This window comes from Euwallacea similis, chromosome 28 (genome assembly GCF_039881205.1).
Source record: "Euwallacea similis isolate ESF13 chromosome 28, ESF131.1, whole genome shotgun sequence".
Classification (NCBI taxonomy): Eukaryota; Metazoa; Arthropoda; class Insecta; order Coleoptera; family Curculionidae; genus Euwallacea; species Euwallacea similis.
The window spans coordinates 864,538-884,983 of record NC_089636.1 but is presented as its reverse complement, the minus strand read 5'-3'; the positions used below and the strand labels follow the sequence as shown (position 1 = coordinate 884,983).

At 38.1% G+C, this 20,446-nt stretch overlaps 1 protein-coding gene across 3 annotated transcripts in view; it reads right to left on the bottom strand.

The window, feature by feature from the left end:
- Cad87A (cadherin-87A) overlaps positions 1-20,446 on the bottom strand; it is an 85,200-nt gene that overhangs the window by 7,968 nt on the left and 56,786 nt on the right. For all 3 annotated transcript variants that reach the window (XR_010752823.1, XM_066403254.1, XM_066403253.1), the window contains exons 3-11: positions 4,441-4,649; positions 4,254-4,385; positions 3,940-4,200; positions 1,781-1,973; positions 1,423-1,733; positions 1,148-1,367; positions 796-1,082; positions 330-650; positions 153-276 (exon numbers count right to left, since the gene is read on the bottom strand). Coding sequence is in view for 2 of the 3 variants with exons in the window: in XM_066403254.1 (XP_066259351.1) it covers positions 153-276; positions 330-650; positions 796-1,082; positions 1,148-1,367; positions 1,423-1,733; positions 1,781-1,973; positions 3,940-4,200; positions 4,254-4,385; positions 4,441-4,649 (2,058 nt within the window). In the remaining variant the exon portion in view is untranslated. The remainder of the gene's footprint in view (positions 1-152; positions 277-329; positions 651-795; positions 1,083-1,147; positions 1,368-1,422; positions 1,734-1,780; positions 1,974-3,939; positions 4,201-4,253; positions 4,386-4,440; positions 4,650-20,446) is intronic.

Below are 20,446 nucleotides of genomic sequence, written 5' to 3'. Positions count from 1 at the left end.
AATTAAAATTTAGTATAATTAGTGAAAAGATAAATTACTAACACTCAAAAGTAGAGGAATTACATATGGTATAAAATGTCTAAGTTAGATTTGTTTGTAAGGATTATTTAGCACTGGTTATAACAAGTAAAAGATTATTAGTTAATACTTACCTATCGGAACATCCTCTAAAACAGCTTCTAAGTAGCTTTCCTTTAAAAATGTGGGAGAGTTGTTGTTCACATCCAACACAGTAATGTTAACTAACGCTGTAGCTGTGTACTTTCCGTCAGTTGCCTTAAAACTATCATAATGAACACTTTGCTTGCCCTCAGACAAAAGCAACTTACCAACACAGTCAGAGTAACAACATTATCAGTCTCATTGCTGACATCCAGCCCTTTATTGGCGGTAATCCTCAACTTACCAGTCTCAGAATCGATTTTGAACAGATCGTCATCATTGCCCGCCACAATTGCGTAGGTCACGTGAGACGTCTTATCATCATCCCTCGCTTCGATGATCTGTGCAGGCTCAAACCTGGTGGCACCCTCATTCACGTATATGCGATAAGTAGATTGACCGAAAACCGGAGGATTATCGTTGTTGTCTGTTAGACTTATCTTGAGGGGAACTGAAGAGGTTTGGCCTTTTCCATCATCATCAGTGGCCTTTGGAGAAAAAAGATGAATAGTCTCTAATGACCCAATAAGAGCAGCTGTGTGGGTCAAATCTTGACGAAAGTGATCATTCTTCACTATGTGATCATGAATTTTGGAGAAATTTGTTTTTAAGGTTTCACAATGTCTCACTTACCACAAACTGCAAGTTGTACTCAGACTTGGTTTCATAGTCTAAGCAAGGTGCAACCCCCACAGTATCACAAAAAGCAACAGTCACAGCCCCCGTTCTATTGTTAACTGTAAAAAGGTCTACCCCACTGCCTGACAGTTTATAAATCAGCCCGTTTTCTCCGAATCTGCCAGTATCTCTATCCTTCGCCACTATAGTAGTGACCAAAGTGCCTGATGAAGCTATTTCTGAGACCACTGCTGAGTAGCTGTGCTGATCAAATGATGGCGCATTGTCGTTGACATCCGAGACTAGAAATTGAGAGGAAAATAAAACCCCTATAGTGATAGTGATAGTGATGGTGATAGTGACTCACCAGTTACAGTAATAGTAGAAGTTGAGGAAAGCTTTTTCTCAGTATAAAGTTCCCTAGCGACTGCAAGGATGATGAATTTTCGTTGATTGGGGTCTTCGTAATCCAAGTTATTATTTGTCACCTTTATGCTCACTGGGGTGCTCCCAACAGCTGTTTCGGGTTCTATTGAAAAAGCCCCGGATATATCGTTGAGCTCCAATGAGAAAACTGAGTTATTGCCCTAGAACAAATTTTTAGCAAGTTATACATCTCATCCCTCATCAACAAACAACCACCTCGTCAGGATCAGTCACGCTCATGTCAAGACCAGGCAGAGCTGAACCTTCAGGAATATTCTCAGGGATTTGCACAAAATACTCTCGTTTATTGAAACGAGGAGGTTCATCATTAACATCCAACACCTTCACGGTGGCTTCAATGCTACTGATAGTAGACGGATCATCGCTTTTTAGTCCGTTCACCAACTCACGAGCCCTCACTTGAAACCTCAATACTCCATCGGGATCCTTGATTGCTTCCTTATTCAGAGGCGTAGCAGTATATAAATCTCCGCTCATCGGATCTATTTGGAAATACTCCATGGGGTCTGAAATATGGAGATGTAGAACGTTCTCTTTCAGGATAGATACGTACTGTTAACTAGTTCATATATGATGGGTCTTGGGTTTCCCCGGTCTCCATCTTCAGCCTTAACAGTAAAGACCAGGTAGTTGATTGGTACATCTTCAGGGATTTCTGCAGTGAGATTGTTTAAGAATTGTGGAGGTGTGTCTTGCACATCTCTCACGTTCACAATAACGTCTGCCGTGTTTGTCAGTGATCCATCCTGTTGAGGTAAAAAAATGTGTCTAAGAAGACGAGTCTGGATTTTTTTCGCGGGCAATTCGAGGGTTGGGAAAATTCCGCATTATTTTGAGTTATTTTCCGTCTCGTCAAGTCCTCGTTACTCGAATTATTTCAAATGTAATTCCCTGCAATTTATTTGAAGGGTGTAGGGTGAGAACGGCCAGTGGTAAAAGATTCAAATTCAGTAGGTCAAAAACAAAAAATAAATCACATTCCTGCGTATTAGCGCGTGCCCTTCAATTGATATTGTGCATAAATTTGTTATGGTTATTCATTAATTTTAAATTAGAAAAGCCAAGGCACGCCAATGTACTTTACACACAGACCAAGAATTGCTTTGCAAATCGACAATTTGGAAAATTTGAATTTCAACTAATAGAAAGAACTAGTGGGATTTTCGAGAGCCTTAAAGGTGCTCACGGGGGCATAATCGAGTCACCCCTAAATGTATAAATTTAAAAGTTTTTAACTCGCAAACTCAAGGGCGGCACGAATGGGATTTTACAGATCTAAAAGATATTCACTGCGGGGTTTCAATTTTGACAATTTCTAGGATTTGGCGGTGATCATAAAACATCAGGATACGCCAATGTATTTTGGACATAGTCCGTGAAAAATCAAAACAAATAAATTTTCCATTACGAACTCAGGGGCTGAACAACCGGGTCTCTCGCGTGGCTAAAAGAAATTAGAGGCCTCTCTGAAGGGATCTTTTGAGATGTTATAATGACCATAAAATATCCAGATACACCAATGTACACTTAATTCTCTTTTTACACGAATTTGATTTAACACGAGTTAAAGAGAAAAAATTCTATTTTTACATGAATTGTTTTGCTTTAACTTGATTTTTAATATTCTATGAATTTTTCTTATGAATTTTTACATTCTCACTCCTCAAATATATACATTGTAACTTCATCATTTTGATGGTAATCATTTTAAACAACATGATTCTGATGAGGAACAAACTGCAAAATTTCAACGTGAACTGAAATCATCAATGGTATCTTACAGGGAACTTTATAATGGTTTATCACGAAATCAAATACAATATTTAACGACTAGTGTCCTTCTAAAAACTACTGAATTATCAACACAAGAGACTAGAGGTGATAGCACAGAAATAATTTCACAAGATGATGAATAAGATAATTCTAATGATAACAGTGATATTGTAGTCTTACGCAAACGTATGCGTTTATTGCAAGAAACGCATACGTTTGCGCATGCGTTTATTGCAAGAAACGCATACGTTTGCGTGTGCATAACATTTTGTTATATTTATATTATTTTTTCCCTTTTTATGAACTTTTATGAATTTCAGATTTTTTTAAGTATAATTCATTTTTTTATAATATATTTAATGAATTAAAATGTGTAAGCACGAAATAAATTCTTAAGCGAACTCTAACAAGAATTTTTTAATATTGTTTATTGTACTTTTCAGTTGCTTTTTTAGATCTGGAACCAATCTACTATTTTTCCATTTAGCCAATATCTTTTTTTACGAATTTTTTGGGAACGTGCCCATCGTTTAAAAAGAGAATTAGGCGTATTTTGCGATTAGTTCTAGTGCTAGTGTAAACATTTCAATTTAAGAATAATTTTTTACTTCAAGCTCATGGGCGGAACAGTCGGGGCTTTCAAGAGAGTCGAGGTACCTAAGGTACGATAATTTCCAAATTCCTAGGAATTTTATAATCATTATAAAACACACGATACGTAGATGTATTGTGAAGTACTTAACAGTTGAGGAGTTTTTCTAAAAGTCGCAATTAAATTATTCTTCTGTCAACTCACGGGCGGCACTATTGGGATTCTCGAAGGACGTAAAGAAATTCAAGTTTGCTTTGAAAATAACAATAATACAAAAATTAAGATTTCAATAACGACTCTGCAAACTCAAGAGCGAAATTACTGGATTTTATAAGAACTCTACTTACTGTAGCTTTCAACGTGAACTCGTACTTGTCTTGAATGGTATAATTCAGCTTTCTCTCAAGTACTATCGCCCCTTTATAAGAGTACCCGCTGGAATTAATCGCTTGAATTTTGAATATGTCGCAGGCGTCAACCGAGTTGATGCTGTTAATGCAAGAAACCTCGATATTTTCCCCCACAGTGTCGCTATCCACAACTGATATTGGGGCTAGGATGGAGGTTCCCGGAGCAGTGTCTTCATTCACGTTTATCTCGTAAGGGCTCTAAATGTTGACATGTGTTTATTAATTAATCCAGGTAAATTTGGGTGTCTTACATCGAGGAACTCGGGGGGATTATCATTTTCGTCTAAAATTATAACAGTCACTGTCTGCGTGACTATATTATTCCTCCCTCCTCCCTTCACCTGATCTTCAACGCTCAGCTCCAACTTCAGGGTGGTGTTTGCCTGAAATTAAAAGTTGAATTGACTTTTAAGGGACCCGAGGGAGGAAACGGCTCACCTCATAATCTAAAGGTTTCACTATAGTTACAACCCCGGTCTCATGGTCCACATTAAGCACATCAGTTCCGGTCAGGTCGTACCTCAGGGCGCTCCCCTCCGGATCAGTGCCTTCTAGCTTATAGATTTCCGTCCCCACTGGGGTACTCTCGAGGACCACCAAGTTGTTCATGTCTTTGGTGAAGCTCGGGGGTAAATTCGCTAGACAGTCTGAAACAAAACAGGATCATTAAGCAAAGATACCGACCACACCCACTAGCTGTCGTCAAGCATTATTAATTTCCCATAAGCGAGAAAGTGTTTTGCTCCATTAGCCATTCGTTACAGCGGCTTAGGCGTAACAATGTACACCATAATGTGTCTCGCATTATTAGAGTTTTAATATGAGAGCACTTTGCTAATACATCTTCCCTGTGTCAGCCTTCCTCGTGCCGGGAATTTCCTATCTACTCAAATATTGTGTCAAGTTTGCAGCCTCGCTTGCGATGCTAATGGGTCTACTCCCATAAAATATAAGTGTGCAGGGTTTTCTTTTGTAGTTGCGTTATATGGGCAAAAAAGTTCCAGCACCAGAGACTTCTTAACGCTTAAGACCCAGAGCCATTAAAGCAAAGGGGGAATTTCATTCCAAATTTACCCTCAAAGGCCCTTCTAGTGTAACGACTTGAAGGTGAGGAGATAATTAAGGTAATTAGCCTAATTTTCGAACTTAGCGCAATGCTCATTATCGTCTACTTTTATGTTTCTTTGTCGCAGTTAAATATTAAATTTCAATGGGTTTTTAAGGCCTAATTAGCAGAGGAATCTTGGGAAATCATCAAATATTCAGATTGGCTTTTTCAAAGCCGATTTGAAAAATACTCAAACAAAATGCATATCAAACGGGCATTAAAAAGAAATAAATGAAACTTTAATGTGAACGCTCTTTGAGTCTTTGATAACTGAAAGTTCAATTAATATCCTTTAAGAGTCTCTTCCATATCCTCTAGCAAAAACAGATTAAAATCTTCTGGAGAGCACTTTTTCAAATATTTTCTAACCGAGTTGAAGTAGTTTCTGGAAGTTTAGGAACTTCTCGGGAGCAAAAAGGTTTTTATCCGCTAAAACTATTACGTGTGAAAAGGAGACGTGACAAACACTTATATCAGCTACTCAGGAGGAAAATCGTTATTCCTTCTCTGTTTGAAAGAGTGAAAATTAATTATCATTAGTGGATGTCCTTATTAAGTGGTTTCTTTCATTGGCGATATTCTTCACACCATGGAATCTTGAATTTCCGATCTTGGGAAGTGGGGAAAAAGTTGTAAGCCCGCTCTCGACAATTTTCATTATTTGATTGATATTGTTGAATTGGGCCATGAAAGAGAAAAAAGTCCCTCCTTGGTAGATTGTCTAGTCTATGCTCTTGTCTTTTTCAGATTCTTTAAAGTACGTTCTCCTGTCCCTCAGATTCTCTAATTTATGTTTTAGTCTCTCTCAGATTATCTAATTTATGCTGTCGCCTCTCTCAAATTCTCTAGACTATGTTCTAGTCTCTCTGAGATTCTCCAGATTATGCTTTTGTCTCTTTCAGCTTCGCTAGATCCTGCTCTAGTCTCCTTCAGATTCTCTAATTTATGTTTTAGTCTCTCTCAGATTTTTTAGGGTCTGTTCTAATCTAACTAGTCGGTCAAGAGTATTATCCTGTTGACATCCTTTAGAGAACTACGAAATTACCTGGTTTTAAATTGTTGTACGACCCTAGTGCTGCTAACTTCCGAGTTAAAACTCAGGATGACTTAGTTTGAATTGAAGAAGTTGCTTTCAATTGAAACTAAATCGAAATTATTTTCCTAAATAAAATTCAACAAAGTCTTGAACTATTTCAGTTTCCGTTGGTTTTCATAGCTGCTTAATTTTTTGAGATATTAACTGAAATCAAATATGAAAATTTAATTTTTTCCCCAGATCAACCTTTCGGCGCCCTTAATATTATTTTTTAGGGACTCAGATGTCTGTACAAGGTGTTCTAATTAAAACTGAACACCTGTCTTTGTAGTTACTTTAAAATAATTTAAAAAGTTGAAAATAACTAATTTGTGTATTTTAAAAAAGGGATTCTACCTGCAGTAGAAATTTCGATTTTTCTAACGCAGCACCCTGTAAATTATTTACCGGGTGGTTATTCAAATTAATCATTATAATCAATTAATCATCTCTACGACTCTGCACAAACGGATTTGCAGAAATGTCTTTTATTTTCCCACATTAGAAGATATTTTTTGAGATTTTCAAGGTGTTATAAAAGGGAGTTCCCTATAATGGTTTTCGAAGTTTTCAGAACTTCAATTAGGTATCCAGGATCAATATAGGATCCATATCGCTCTATTAAACTAAAAATGGCACATCATAAATTCCAAAATTTGTTTGAAAATTTCCAAAGGGCCTATTTTTTTGCCCGTTTTCAAATTTCGCACGCTGATATCTCGGGAACACATGGAGCAATCGCCTTAAAAAATAGCTCAAAGGAATCGCTTTGATGCATTCTACTACCCCACATAAACGAAATTGTAAAAGCTCTTTTATATTCCTAGATAAGGGTTACATTAATAACTAGTTCTTTCGTACTGTAAAATGAAGCCTTCTATTAGGTTGTTCGGAAAGTAATTTCGTTTTTTCCCGACAGAGGATTTAATGGTATTTTTTTGCACTTAACCTCACACTTAAGCCATATAATTTTTATATGCTTTGAGAGCTCATATAACAAGGCTTGTGTGTGAAACATTTCAATTAATTCTACGCAGTAGTTTTTGGTTGGTGCCCTTTTAAATATGGAGAGCGATAAGCAGCATTTTCGACATATCCTACTGTTTTACTACAGAAAGGGTAAAAATGCTGTTCAAGCCAGAAAGAAATTGACCGATGTGTATGGAGAAGGTGTGTTGACAGTACGCCAGTGTCAGAACTGGTTCTCTAAATTTCGATCTGGCAATTTTGATGTCGAAGATGCACCACGTTCGGGAAAGCCGGTTGAAGCTGATAAAGACGCCATAAAGGCATTAGTTGATGCGAACCGTCGAATAACAACACGTGAGATCGGATTGAAGTTAAATTTATCGAATTCAACAGTTTATGACCACTTGAAAGGCCTGGGATTATCCTCGAAGCTCGATATATGGGTTCCCCATGTTCTCACAGAGAGAAATCTGTGTCGCCGCATTGACGTCTGCGATTCGCTTCTCAAACGTGACAAAAATGATCCGTTTTTGAAGCGCATCATTACTGGGGACGAAAAATGGGTTGTATACAACAACGTCAAACGCAAGAGGTCATGGAGCAAAAAAGATGAATCGACTCAAACCATTTCCAAAGCCGATATTCACCAAAAAAAGGTGATGCTGTCTGTTTGGTGGGATTTTAAAGGAATCGTTTTTTTTGAGCTTTTACCGGATAACACAACGATTAATTCGGAAGTCTACTGCCAGCAGCTGGACAAACTGAAGGATGCACTTCAACAGAAAAGACCCGAACTAATCAACAGAAAAGGTGTAGTGTTTCACCAAGACAACGCGAGACCTCACACAAGTTTGGTCACTCGCCAAAAGCTTTTACAGCTTGAATGGGACACAATGCCACACCCACCATATTCTCCAGACCTGGCACCATCGGATTATTATTTGTTCCGGTCACTCCAAAATTTTTTAGACGGTAAAACTTTCATCTCAAATGATGAGGTCAAAAACCACCTCGATCAGTTTTTTGCCAGCAAAGACAAAAAATTTTATGAGCGTGGAATTATGCTACTACCAGAAAGATGGCAAAAGGTGTTGGACCAGAACGGCCAATATATAATTTAATAAAGCATTTGTTTATTATACGAAAACTGTCATTCATTTTCACATAAAAAAACGAAATTACTTTCCGAACAACCTGATAGTTGTCTACAGACGTTGTCTTGTTTCATAATTCAGGCCCACTCGTAAATTCGCTTCAGAAGGTACGTGAGGCTGTAAATCTAGGTCTATTAGAGAGAACTCAATTACATGACCCCATTACCGTAAAGTCCGATTGACGCGAAAGCCGATAAGCTATCAGATAATTTAATCCGAAAGTCGACTTTTCAAAGACCTCCGCATTCCCTTTGCTTCACTAAAAGGCGTCTTGTCGAACTAACGAAGGGAATCCTGGCCAAATTCCTCCAGGATTATCAGGGAAATTTCTGGAGAAGTGAGTCATAAGACAGATACAAATTAAACCTAATGGGGAAATCATAAAAAGGAAACCGTCGGGGTATTCGAAAGGAAAGTGACGAATAGCTCGTCTCCCGAAGAGAGCGGAATCTTCGGGGAGGTTTGGTAACTTGAAAAATTGCTTGATTTTATTTTAAAAGAGCGGTATTTTCATTCCGGGATTAAGGACAATCCCTGATGACCTGGATTTTTAAGTCAAGTTCTCGTTGGCAAAGGCTCTCGGGAGAGATGGTTTCCCCAGAATCTCAATTTATGATTTGGTTAAGTACGGAGGCAAATAATTTCTGTTTAAGGGGGAATTTATTTAACTAGAGATCTGCTATAATTCAACTTCAAGCCTCTGCGATTTCAATTAAACAGGAAATCTTTACAGGGCCACTTATCACGAAGAGGTGATCATCAAAGAATTCTGATGCGTTGCGGCAATAAAAATATGCACTACATTTGCATGACTATTAAAATTTTAATTCGTATGCATATTCCATTTAAATAGCACAGAACGCGGTCGCATGAACTAAAACATCTCCATATTTTCCCTCTAGGCCGATTCGAAGGTTCTGGATAAATCTGCTGAAGATCTCTCGAGGAACACTTCTTATTTTGCGTCGCTTTTCCAGGTTTGGGGATATCGGAGGAGGCGACTTTGTACAATTATTTTATTTTTAAATGCATGCAGCGTGGGCCCTGTTTATTCGCCCACCACCTATCGTTTTTGAAGCAGCTCAATCGAACGTTTATTCGCATACTAAGCCCCATTTAATTCAGTTGTGGGTGGAGCAATGGGGCTTAGTTTCTCGGTACATTTTTAACTGGATGATTTTCTCAAAAATTTTAGGAGCCCTATTGAGAATACGTGAAAAACACGTAAGCTTTGGCACTCTATATTTCAAAAACTAGGGGTTGTCCGACGTATTTCACTCAGAGCGAGGCTCTTAGTTAGAGCTCTGCTGGCATAAACTGAACCACCCTGTGTAATCGACCCCGTCACATAAAACAATCACCCGTCTCTAAGCTTAACAATAGTGCACATTAATGCTACCCCTGGTGCCTGTGTAATCTCCTCTTCATTAGCATCCATGTACGCATAATTAATAATTACTATTAGATCCCTAACAATACACATTAAAATATTCTTACAACAGGCAGCAGGTATTCGATATCGGCATAAATGTACCAACATGAAATCCGCAAAATTCACCGTTTTGATGCAATTGTGCAAATTTAAATGTATAATTTAAAGCCCTCGGTTAATTACAATATTCCATTTATAAATCGCATTAGCAAATATAAATTGAAGGCTCAGTGTATGCAAAATAGGGCTATCACCTGGTTATTATTGTCTACGTATTAATGGTTTTCTCATTGAAATATCCACTTTTTGTTTAAATCCATTTGAGAGATTCCCATTCAACAATTTTTCCATAGAATTAGAAGATCTAGCGCACATCTTGGGGCGTGCAGGGGTCAGAGGGGCACAGATTTGCATAGATATTTATCTATTAGTCAAAAGTATCAAAAATTCTCGTCCTCGGAGATGGAGCTCGCAGAGAGAATAAAATGGGTAGGAATCGATTTGAGGGTGACCCGAATATTGAATCTAAGAAAGCTTCTTTTTTCGAGTTAGCACGGGTTAGTTCAGGTTGTCTCGGGGGTCGCTCGAGATTAATGAGAGACGTTATCAGTCCTAATAGTTAAAAAAGAAACTTATCACTTCAGCCGTTAACTTCATTCCGACATATGCAGCACCTATTTAGTTTGAAGTACTATAATGCGAATTCTACAGAAAAAAGCTCGAAAAAATTACTAGATTAATAACAATAAGAATTACTTCAGCTTATAGGACTGTTCCTCCAGAGAGTGTTTCATCAATAACAAATATTACTCCAATAAAATTGAGAATTGAAGAGTGAATAAATTTACATTTATTCGATAGAAATAATACAACAATTAAAGACGTAAAGACGTGGATCTGCAGAAAATGAAGCAACATCGATTACTATACTACGCAAGTGTTAACGGGACATGGCATTTTTACTAAATATTTATACAGAATTGGTAAACAAGATAGCCTAAAATGTTGACTCAGCGGCGAAGAAAAGGATACACCAGAACATGCTATTTTTATCTACAAAAAATGGACCAACAAGGGAACCCTTGCAGAACGCCAAATTACTAAGTAAAGAAAATATTTCCAATTTGTTATTGGTATCGAAAAATCACTGATTAATCCAGATGTTTCGTTTAATTTTAAGAACTAAAGAAACCTATGAATCAATCCTATGAATGTTTAAACATACAGTAAATACAAATCTGAAGTAATGCCCTCGTGTTGACGGTTCCGGATGTTTCTCTGGGAAAAAGGGGTCTATTCAGTCGATTATTTTTGGATTGGAAAATTAACCCGACACAAAGTGAACAATTTAAAGCACTATATGCCAAGTTCACGAAGTCTGGAAAAACAGATTCCCCTAATCCTCGTTAAAAAAAAGGGTCTCTCCTGGCACCAATCCTGTGGAACTCATTCTACAAACGACTACCGCACTTTTTGAATGTCGTTAGTCCAGTGGCGTACGCAGATGAGCCGACCCTGATAATTTGCGTCGAGGTCAAGGGAATCCTGGAACTGGGAACAACGGATGCGATGGTGGATGTTTAAGGAAAAGAGACTCGGCATGGCTACAAAGAAAACGGAGATGGTGATGCTGGTAAGCAGAAAGAGAATTAGAAGCCTAAGAACTTCCTCGGAATATGGTTTGGTAGGGGCATGAGTTTTGCTGAACATATGCGCAAACTACGTAGACAAGTAGCTGGGGCTCTATCTGGAATCATGCCGGAGATGAGTTATAGTAAGATGAGTTTTAGTCTGGCGATTTCCTTTGCCATGCTGCATGCTACACCAATATAGCAGGAAATTCTGGAGAATAAAAAGTGAGACTGGAACGACCAAATCGTCCATTGGCGATAGGGATAATAAGTTGTTATAGGACGATGGAAAAGGACCGTGGGCTGGTGCTAGGCAAGATTCCGCCAATTAGGCTGGAAGTGAATGCGAGAAGATAGTTTGGGAAAAAGGGAACGAGAGTGAGTTGTATGTCAAGAAGAGAATGCTGAAAGAATAGAGAAACTACGGGGCGATGCGAAGGATGGACAAGTGTCGTAGAGCCAAGCATGAATAGATGGTACAAGGTACAAGACAGAATGGGTGCGATTCAATTTTGCACCGACACAAATATTTACTGGACATGAAGTCTTCAGTAAATATCTGTGCGAAATAGGGATGGAAAATGAGAGTCACTGTTGGTTCTGCCAAGAGAGAGTTGGAGACACTCCAGAGCAAACTCTGTTGGTGTGTGCGTGAGAGAGCCTGAATGAAAGAGTAAAATAAGACGCAGAGAACTCATGGAGTGTAAGGTAAAGTGGGTGGCGTTCAAAAACATAATAGAGGAAATCATATATATATCATGTCTCTGACAAAAATATAATCTCTCAACAAATTCCTGCCCTACATTAACGAAGGTTTGTAGATTAATAGATTCGCAAACTTCTGTAATTTGACCTTTTTATTGCACTAAAAAACAATTTTTATTGCACTAAAGAACTAATTTACAATGATCAGACTTGCAACTGCTCACAGAAAATTATGAAGAAGAACGATGTGGTTTCAATAGTTGAGGCCGGTTTTATCTTGTAGTCCTAATGGTCTCCACTGGCTCAACGCAGCAGGCGACTTTACACTGGATAATACAATGGGATAAGATGGGATGAAATGCAGATGACCACAGGATAACGTAGATAGTCCTATGACGATACAAATAGCTCCTTCGACGTTTTACAAAAGTAACCGAAGACTCGGTTGTATTGTACGATATTTATTTTTTCCTATATATGTATAGGTGTTTTTTTTTTAATAGTAATTGATTGATTTTAAATCGCATTACACCGTTAAATGTGGTTTTCAAATACCTTCAATTTGAGGTGTCACTTGACTCACGTTGCAATTTTGAAAAATCGCCCATTTTGCCCTACCGGGGACGTAAACAACATTTAGAAAAATAAACAGACGCCGAAAGATAGCATTTTTTGTCCTACGTAAATGCTGCTTTTGACTGATTTAAAAGTTAAAATGAATTAAAAATTAAGGGGCGGGGGGGTAAAATTTATTTGAGATATGTTTAGATTTGCTTCCAAACTCCATATGCGGCATAAATGCTATTTAAAATAATTAAAACAGTTTGAATATCCAGTTTTTGTGTCGCCCTGTATATCTTTCTCGATCCACTGTATGTTTACTCAATGGCGTCACCTGCCAGATTCAAATGTTCCAGGCCGATTTTAGAGTGAGCGCTCCCCTCCAAATTGCCCAACGGGGGGGAATACGATGCAGTTTCTCATTTCTTCCAGATACATAAAAGCCAGCGATTGTTCTTTGATTACTGGCATTCTCCGTTCCCCAACCGCATAAACTCTCCCTTTCTTGCTAACCAATATCCTTCCGCAAACCATCGAAAACACCAGCACGTAAGTGAAAAATGATTACGAGGTCAATGGTCCATGAGGGCATATTGGACGCCATTGAGCGGGGATTGGAGAATATAATCCGCTAAATTTGGGACGACTAGATGGCAAAAAACAGAGAGCTCGTCTCCGACTCTCTTAAAACCATCCGCTCGGTTCACTGGATAAATTAATATGGCTTTCGTCGATCCAGAACCGAAACACGTCGTTGTCGGACGGAGATTAATGCGGAAACAAGCACCGTTTTCCATATTATTCAACTGGAATTATAATTCGATCCATTTTTCAGCTCAGTCTGAGGATATGCCCGAGTACTTGAGCCGATAATTAATCGTACATTTACGCGCTGAAACTGGAGGTTATCCAGAAAGTGCTCCGACTCACCCTACAACCAGTAAATTAATGAAACGGCACGATGTGTATAAAATGGAGGTAATTTTCTTTTTATTTAGAGGTGCGGAGAATTGTACTGTCGAGAAGCGTTCTCGCGCATTTATTATCCTCGCAAAATAATGTCTGTGCATAGACGGAAGTTTACCAACAATTCCTCAACTTAACGATCACGTCTGAGCGATCCCGAAGGTGGAAGAGGAAAAAAGTCTGGCACCGCCACTAATTTTCTGCGTTTGCAAAAACGAACAACCCCAAAAACGAACAGGGCAATTTGCATTATTACAGGGATGCGGGATGTTCGAGCACAGGCAAATTGCAATGCTTAGACCGTATAATTCGATATACAAATAGGTCGAGTCAACAGGGCCAAATCAAACTCAAACTGTGCGGATTACAACCGAACACAAGCCACACAGGACTGATTGTTAAGACCAGGACTGAAAACTTGAATCGTATTTTCATTGATTAAAACGAACAAGAAACATCCGATTGACCTAACGGTTGGACGAGGAAACTACCTCAATTAATGCTTTTTAAGGGCCAATATTGAAGTGCTGATTTTACCGAGAGTGAAAACGGACCAATGACAAATCTCAGTTTTCGAGTTAGCTAGACCTTTTCTGTGTTTGCGTTAAACTCAGCGACTAATGATCAACGATTTGGCCTGTGGCATCGACAAATCAGTGCACTGACTCCTTCACCAGGAGGACAATATCCATGAAGACCCAGAAATAACTGCAGAGCATTTCCGTTTCTGCGAAAATTAGCGTGTTGTTAAAGTGCACAGCACATTAATAATTTGGCTTTCGGGAGTGTTATGTTCATTTCAAGTAGAATTTAGTAGAATTTAAGTAGAATTTAGAAAGAGAAAGAGAGGGAGGGAGAGAGGGGGGGGAGAGAGGAAGGGAGAGAGGGAGAGAGAGAGGGAAGAAGAGAAAGGGAGAGGGAGAGAGAGAAAGAGAGAAAGGGAGAGAGATGGAGAGAGAGAGAGAGAGAGAAATAGAAAGAAATGGGCCATTATTTTGGGAAATAGTAACATTAGTATATGATGGAATAGAAAAAAAAGAATGGGAATGCGACTAAAAGAAGATATTAGCAAAATTAAAAAAAGAAATTAAAAAAGTGTAAAAAACACAAGTAAAACAAATAAGTAGAAAATAAGGTATAAAGGATGATGTTGGACAGGCAGAGATCAGATTTTAAAATATGTTTGATTAGAAAGACTAAGGCGGAAAAAATGAAAATTATTGCCTTGCAAAGAGAGTCAAAAACGAAGAAGTCAAAATGTAAGAAACCGCGAATGATGCAAAACCAAAGACGGGTAATCAAGTTATTGATCAAAGACTAGAATTGAAGACTGAAATCCTTGAGGATTATTACAAATCAAGGGGGAAAAACGAATGGAATGCAAAAATTCGTAAATTCATGTTGTTTTTTTTAATTCTGATAGCACCGAATCCACATTTTTCCCAGTGTCGCGTACAAACCTCGTGCTGAGCTAGTTTTTCAATAATACAAACGGCTATTTTTACTACAAATTCATTCGAGTTGTGAGATAATACTGGTAATCCTAAAGTATTTTTATCCATGAACGCTCCGAAACAAAATCCTAAAGTGACCCTTTCTCCTTCGATTACTCTGGGTGTCAATACCCAAACTGGACATTGCCCCATTCCCTTGAAGCTCTTTCTACTGGCAATAAATTAGAAGCTCGAGAACGAAACTACACGGAGCTGCGGTCAAGCTCTTATCCTGAACACGTTTTATAAGACATAAATAACCCAAAAGGGAAAATGCTCGTTGCAATTATTCATGCAACCCACAGTGTAAATAATTACGAACTCCATGCTGTGTGGCCCTAGGTGTAACACAGACCGGTTGCCTTGGTTGCTTGCTCATTCCAATGCTTTTTTGCTCTTAAAACTTCGTTTTACGTTCATTTCCGTCCCGCCTAGTTATGGGCCAAAGGTAAATTAAGTACCTTTGACGTTGAATATTTCCTATCAGCAGAATCGTGTTAGGAACTAAATTAAGTACTATGAAATTGCGTTACCCATCTGAGCGATTCGGATTTCGATTAACTGCCAAATGAATAGTTCCTGCTATTATCGAGTGCCGCTAATAGTTTCTAGTTTAGGGCTCTTGCAAGTTTACCCCGTGCGTTTGATCTACAATACTTCAACTGAATTACTTATGAAAAGCATGCGCGCACGCTCCTGCCGAAGGTTGCTGAGCTCTTTAATTCTAGAACGAAGGTCTAATTGAATCAGACATGTGACCAATACTGATAAGGGCGAATGCAGATTGAGCCATTGTGTATTCTACCCTTGCTTTCTGCCACCGATCCCTTTATCAGGTTCTAACGTTTAGGTTAAATCAACCTGAAAGTATGCGACATTATGGAATAGCCCCGCTGTTTTCATCTGATAGCCGAAGGCGAGCGTAGGGCCCAAATGGGGTCTAACGTGGGGCAAATTAGAAGTTTTCAAGTTGAAACGAATTAAAATGGTAGGCCAAAGTGTCCCAGTTTTGTTTTGTCAGATGTGTGGAATTTTAAAGATCGCACGTCAACACGTTGATATGTACAGGGTGTTTCAATTCGGAGTGTTTTGACGGGAAAAATCTACTTCCTGAAGAGACAAAAGAGAACTGATTTGGGCATCGCAGGCTAGATTTTTGAGAAATATTTAATGTCAAAAACTGTTTCCCGACATCGTCACAGCCCACTAAGATATAGAGGATTTTTCGATTTTGAAAATCGCCAACTTTCTTACTTATTGAAATATTGGAACTGCGTGAAAACATCATTATGGCACTTTTTTGAGAGGAATCTAATGGAGAGCTCAAATTTTCCCTGCTATTCACCGTTTTCCTACATGTTAAGGACTTTATGTTGTTGTTTTCGGTGTAATTTGCTTAATTCATTTATTCGTACTTTCATCCCTCAGATTCCGCCCATGTACATCGATACTTATTTAGAGGATTCCATCTGGGTGCCAGACAACCGTACTCATCAGGCCATATCGAAGGGCTCTTTATGGCTGGGAAATACGCTACTTGTCAAAAAAAGCTTTCTAAATTGGATTACTGCCGCGATTTGCAATTCGCCGGGTCTTCAATACTCCAATAAAAACGACTTGTATAGGATTTCACCTGATGGCTGCGATTTATGATATCAGGCACGGCCAGAGCCCGTAAGGGCTCCTGGTGGAGGTGCGCCCCTGATGGGAGCTCTTCAGGTTCAATATTTAAGGGATGATATGGCTCTTTTTGACTAGCGCTCCTTCTAGATGTGTGATCGTAAAGATAGTTCGTAATCTGCCCAACTAAGCAAACTCCCGCTTCACACTCAGACCAACATTTTTGTCATTATTAAAATAAGTGAAAATTAATACGGTCCAGTTTAACTGAATCGCAATGTTGGTTTCGTGGTTTCGTTTATCGAAAGAGCCTTAACACTACGAATTGCTACAAGTTCATTTTTCAAATATAAATAATACGTGGTCATGGCTTAACAAAATGGATCATTTTAAACCTTTTGCAACAATATATATGACTTTAATATTTATTACCGAAAATGGCGGAAATACAACGTATTAATTGTTTTGACATAACTTAGCTTTGAAAATTGCTGTCAAAAGCCATATATAACAATACATATACTAAATATATATAACATTTTAACATGTCATATTTTTCAAAATTCTCAGACATTCCAACTAAGTACCAAATACTAAGAATCAAAATATCGAGAGAAAATTCAACGTAAGCTTTAGAAAAACAGTAGTGATTGTAAACACAAAGATTTGAATAGCTGATTCATTGTTTTGACAGCAATTTTCTTAGGCGACTTATGTCAAAAAAATTAATACATTGTATTTCCGTCATTTTCAATAATGAATATTAAAGTTATATATAGTTGAAATTGTCTATTTCGTTAAGCCACGGCTACGTATGATCTATATTTGAAAAAATGAACTTGTAGCAATTTGTAGGAAAACGGCGAACAACAGAAAACATTTGAGCATTCCATTAGATCCCTCTTGGAAAAGTGCTATAATAATGTTCTTACGTAATTCCAATATTTTAATAAATAAAAAAGTTATTGGCAATTTTCAAAATTATCAAAAGTCGCAAAACCTTCTATATCTTAGCGGACTGTGACGATATTTGACGGTTTTTGACATTTCTCAAAAATCGAACCCGTGACACCCAAATCAGTTTTCTTTCATCTAGTTAGGAAATAGGTTTCTTTTCTATCAAAACAATCCAAATTGAAACGATGCAGGCAACGGACAGCTCACGCGCCAATGATCCAGGAGGGCTGAATGTAGCAAACAATTCCAGCGAAATTAGTTCTTTTAGAGAGCTACCACCCTGTATTAGTACTTTAATTCTTAATGCGTCTCGCTGCGGCGAATGTGCTTATACATGTCTTAAGATGTTATTGTAGCGTCACCTCCACCGTTTTCGCCGCCATGGATTATTGCCGAATTTGCCGGGAAGGGCCGACAAAAACGATGCTACATCCTCGTTTTCTAGATCGGCGACACTCTCAATGAAAATGAATATTTCTTAAGCGTGGAGCCATCTGCGCAAGGAAATTTTGCTTGTTTTCCTGAAGTTCGGCCTCGTTTGATATGCAGATCATTGGTCAGCAATTAACATTTTACCCCGTGCCATTCTGGTCTGAAAAAATAAACAACTGGCAGGACAATAATTATATTTCGAAATGATTTTTGCAACCGGGAACATGCCCTAGTATTCGAATTGCAAACAATGATTTTTTGCCACTGGTCATGATGATATCCGCCAACAATAACGTAGGGGGTTCGTTAGCATTGTTTGTACTGGGCTCAAATCCAACTGTGTTTATTCAATTTCCGCATAAATCTCGGATTCTAGACATATATGGGAAATTAATCCGGTATTAGTTTGTTGGGATAGTATTTGGAATATCTGGATCGTGCAGCACGAAAGTCTTGAACCGTGCTGAATGCATGGAACTCGCCAAAGCTTTGTTTCGCTGCTGATTACTCTAAGCTTATTCTCGCGATTAAATTTAGTTGGCTGATTATCCTTTAGGAGTACGAGAGGACATTCATCTAGCTTTAGAAATATCCTTTAGCGATAATTGAAATTTTGGAAAAAATGCTTGTAATTTGTCTTCAGTTTATTTGGAAAGATAATTCAAATTCATTGATGCTTTATCACTACCACTTTTTCTCTTTTACAATGTGTCGATGTGATATTTGTAATCCGATGTTTCGATTTTCGACAAGAATCATCAACTTTGTTTCATCTACGTGTGATATCTGGGACTTTCTCATTTTTAAATTTAGTTTTTCTTCTGGCTACGGTGATGTATCATATGTTAATCTTAATCTTGCATTTTGGCGCACATATAAAAAATCCTTTTTTGTTTAACAAGATATTTTTCACAGTTAAATTGCTTTCCGCTCATCATCACCTACATTTACAAAGACACAATGAATTTATTAACAAAACACCTTTTTTAATTGAAAAAAAATGAAAAACACAAAAATTAGACATACATTGGCCTGCAAATTCACCAGATCTGTGTCCATTAGATTATCATTCTTGAGAATTTTTAAATTTTCACCAAACTGCAAACTGAACCTTGACATGTGATACGTCATCGAAATAAGAAGGAAAAGCTAAATTCAAGATGGCGTCTATAAGAAAAAACCAAGTTGATGATGATTGCTGTAAATCGAAACGCCGGATTTCAAATATGAGATAGCCATGTTGTTGAAAAGGAAAAATTTCCTTGAAGAAGTGTCAATAATTTTGAATTGCTTTGCGAACTAAGCTGAGGAAAAAATACAAACGTTTTTCAAAATTTCATTTTTTTTTTCAAGTACTTCCGAATAATCGGAATTTTTCAAATTTTAAAACGACACATTCTCGAACTTCAAATCGCACAACTTCGCTCCAACTTAACAGACCTCGTATCTTGTATAGTTTCCGAGATCTCCAAGTTGGGGCTCCAGAAACGGACACCCTGTATGAGACTTATTGGCAACCATTAAAAACTTTTCGCTGATGGCACCAACAATCGAAAAACCTAAAGGAAACGCTAGTCGTAAAATGCGCCGTAAACGTAAAATATATTCGTTACAAAGTGGGTTTTAGAAGCGGACAAAATTTGTATACCCGAGGTCCCGGATAAAAATATGACGTTTTAGGGAGCGATATAACATCAGCATAAGGGAAATGTGGGCAGATTAAAGCCTTTTTCTGCAACGTAAACATAAAGACCAGATTTATGGTTTGCACAATGTGCACAGGACGCCACAAACCGAGCCAGTAATGCCATTATCGGACAGTTGAGAATTAACGACATCTTAAAAGTACACGGATTACTGCACTTAAGTTCCATGCGAGAGCATATATGTTTAAATGAGATTTTGGCTGTTAAATTGCAAGAAAAAAGAACTATACAAATTACCAAACCCTAACAAGGTAACTTAACAGTCTTCAGGACTTCAAAATAAAGAACAGTTCTTGCTAAACCAGAGTTTCCAATGGAGGCATCCAATTTAAATCTCCCACCTAATTCCTCAGTGGTGGGATATAAATCGCCGCGAAGGTTGGAGCCAGCGGTAATTCGAAATCTTTATTCATCACTCGGCGTTAAAAAAATTGCCCTCGAAAGGGTGATCTGCTTAATAAACTGCAATGGAAATACAAGGCGGATCTCCATGCAATTTCCTTTTTGCTTAAAATTCGACCGAATAAAGTTTGGGACCTCCCCAGGGTCAGCCCGTTTTAAAGTGGAGCAGTTACACTGTTTAGAAAGTGGACCGTTTCGAATAAAAAGAGCGAGATTTCTTTTTAGTGTTGTGG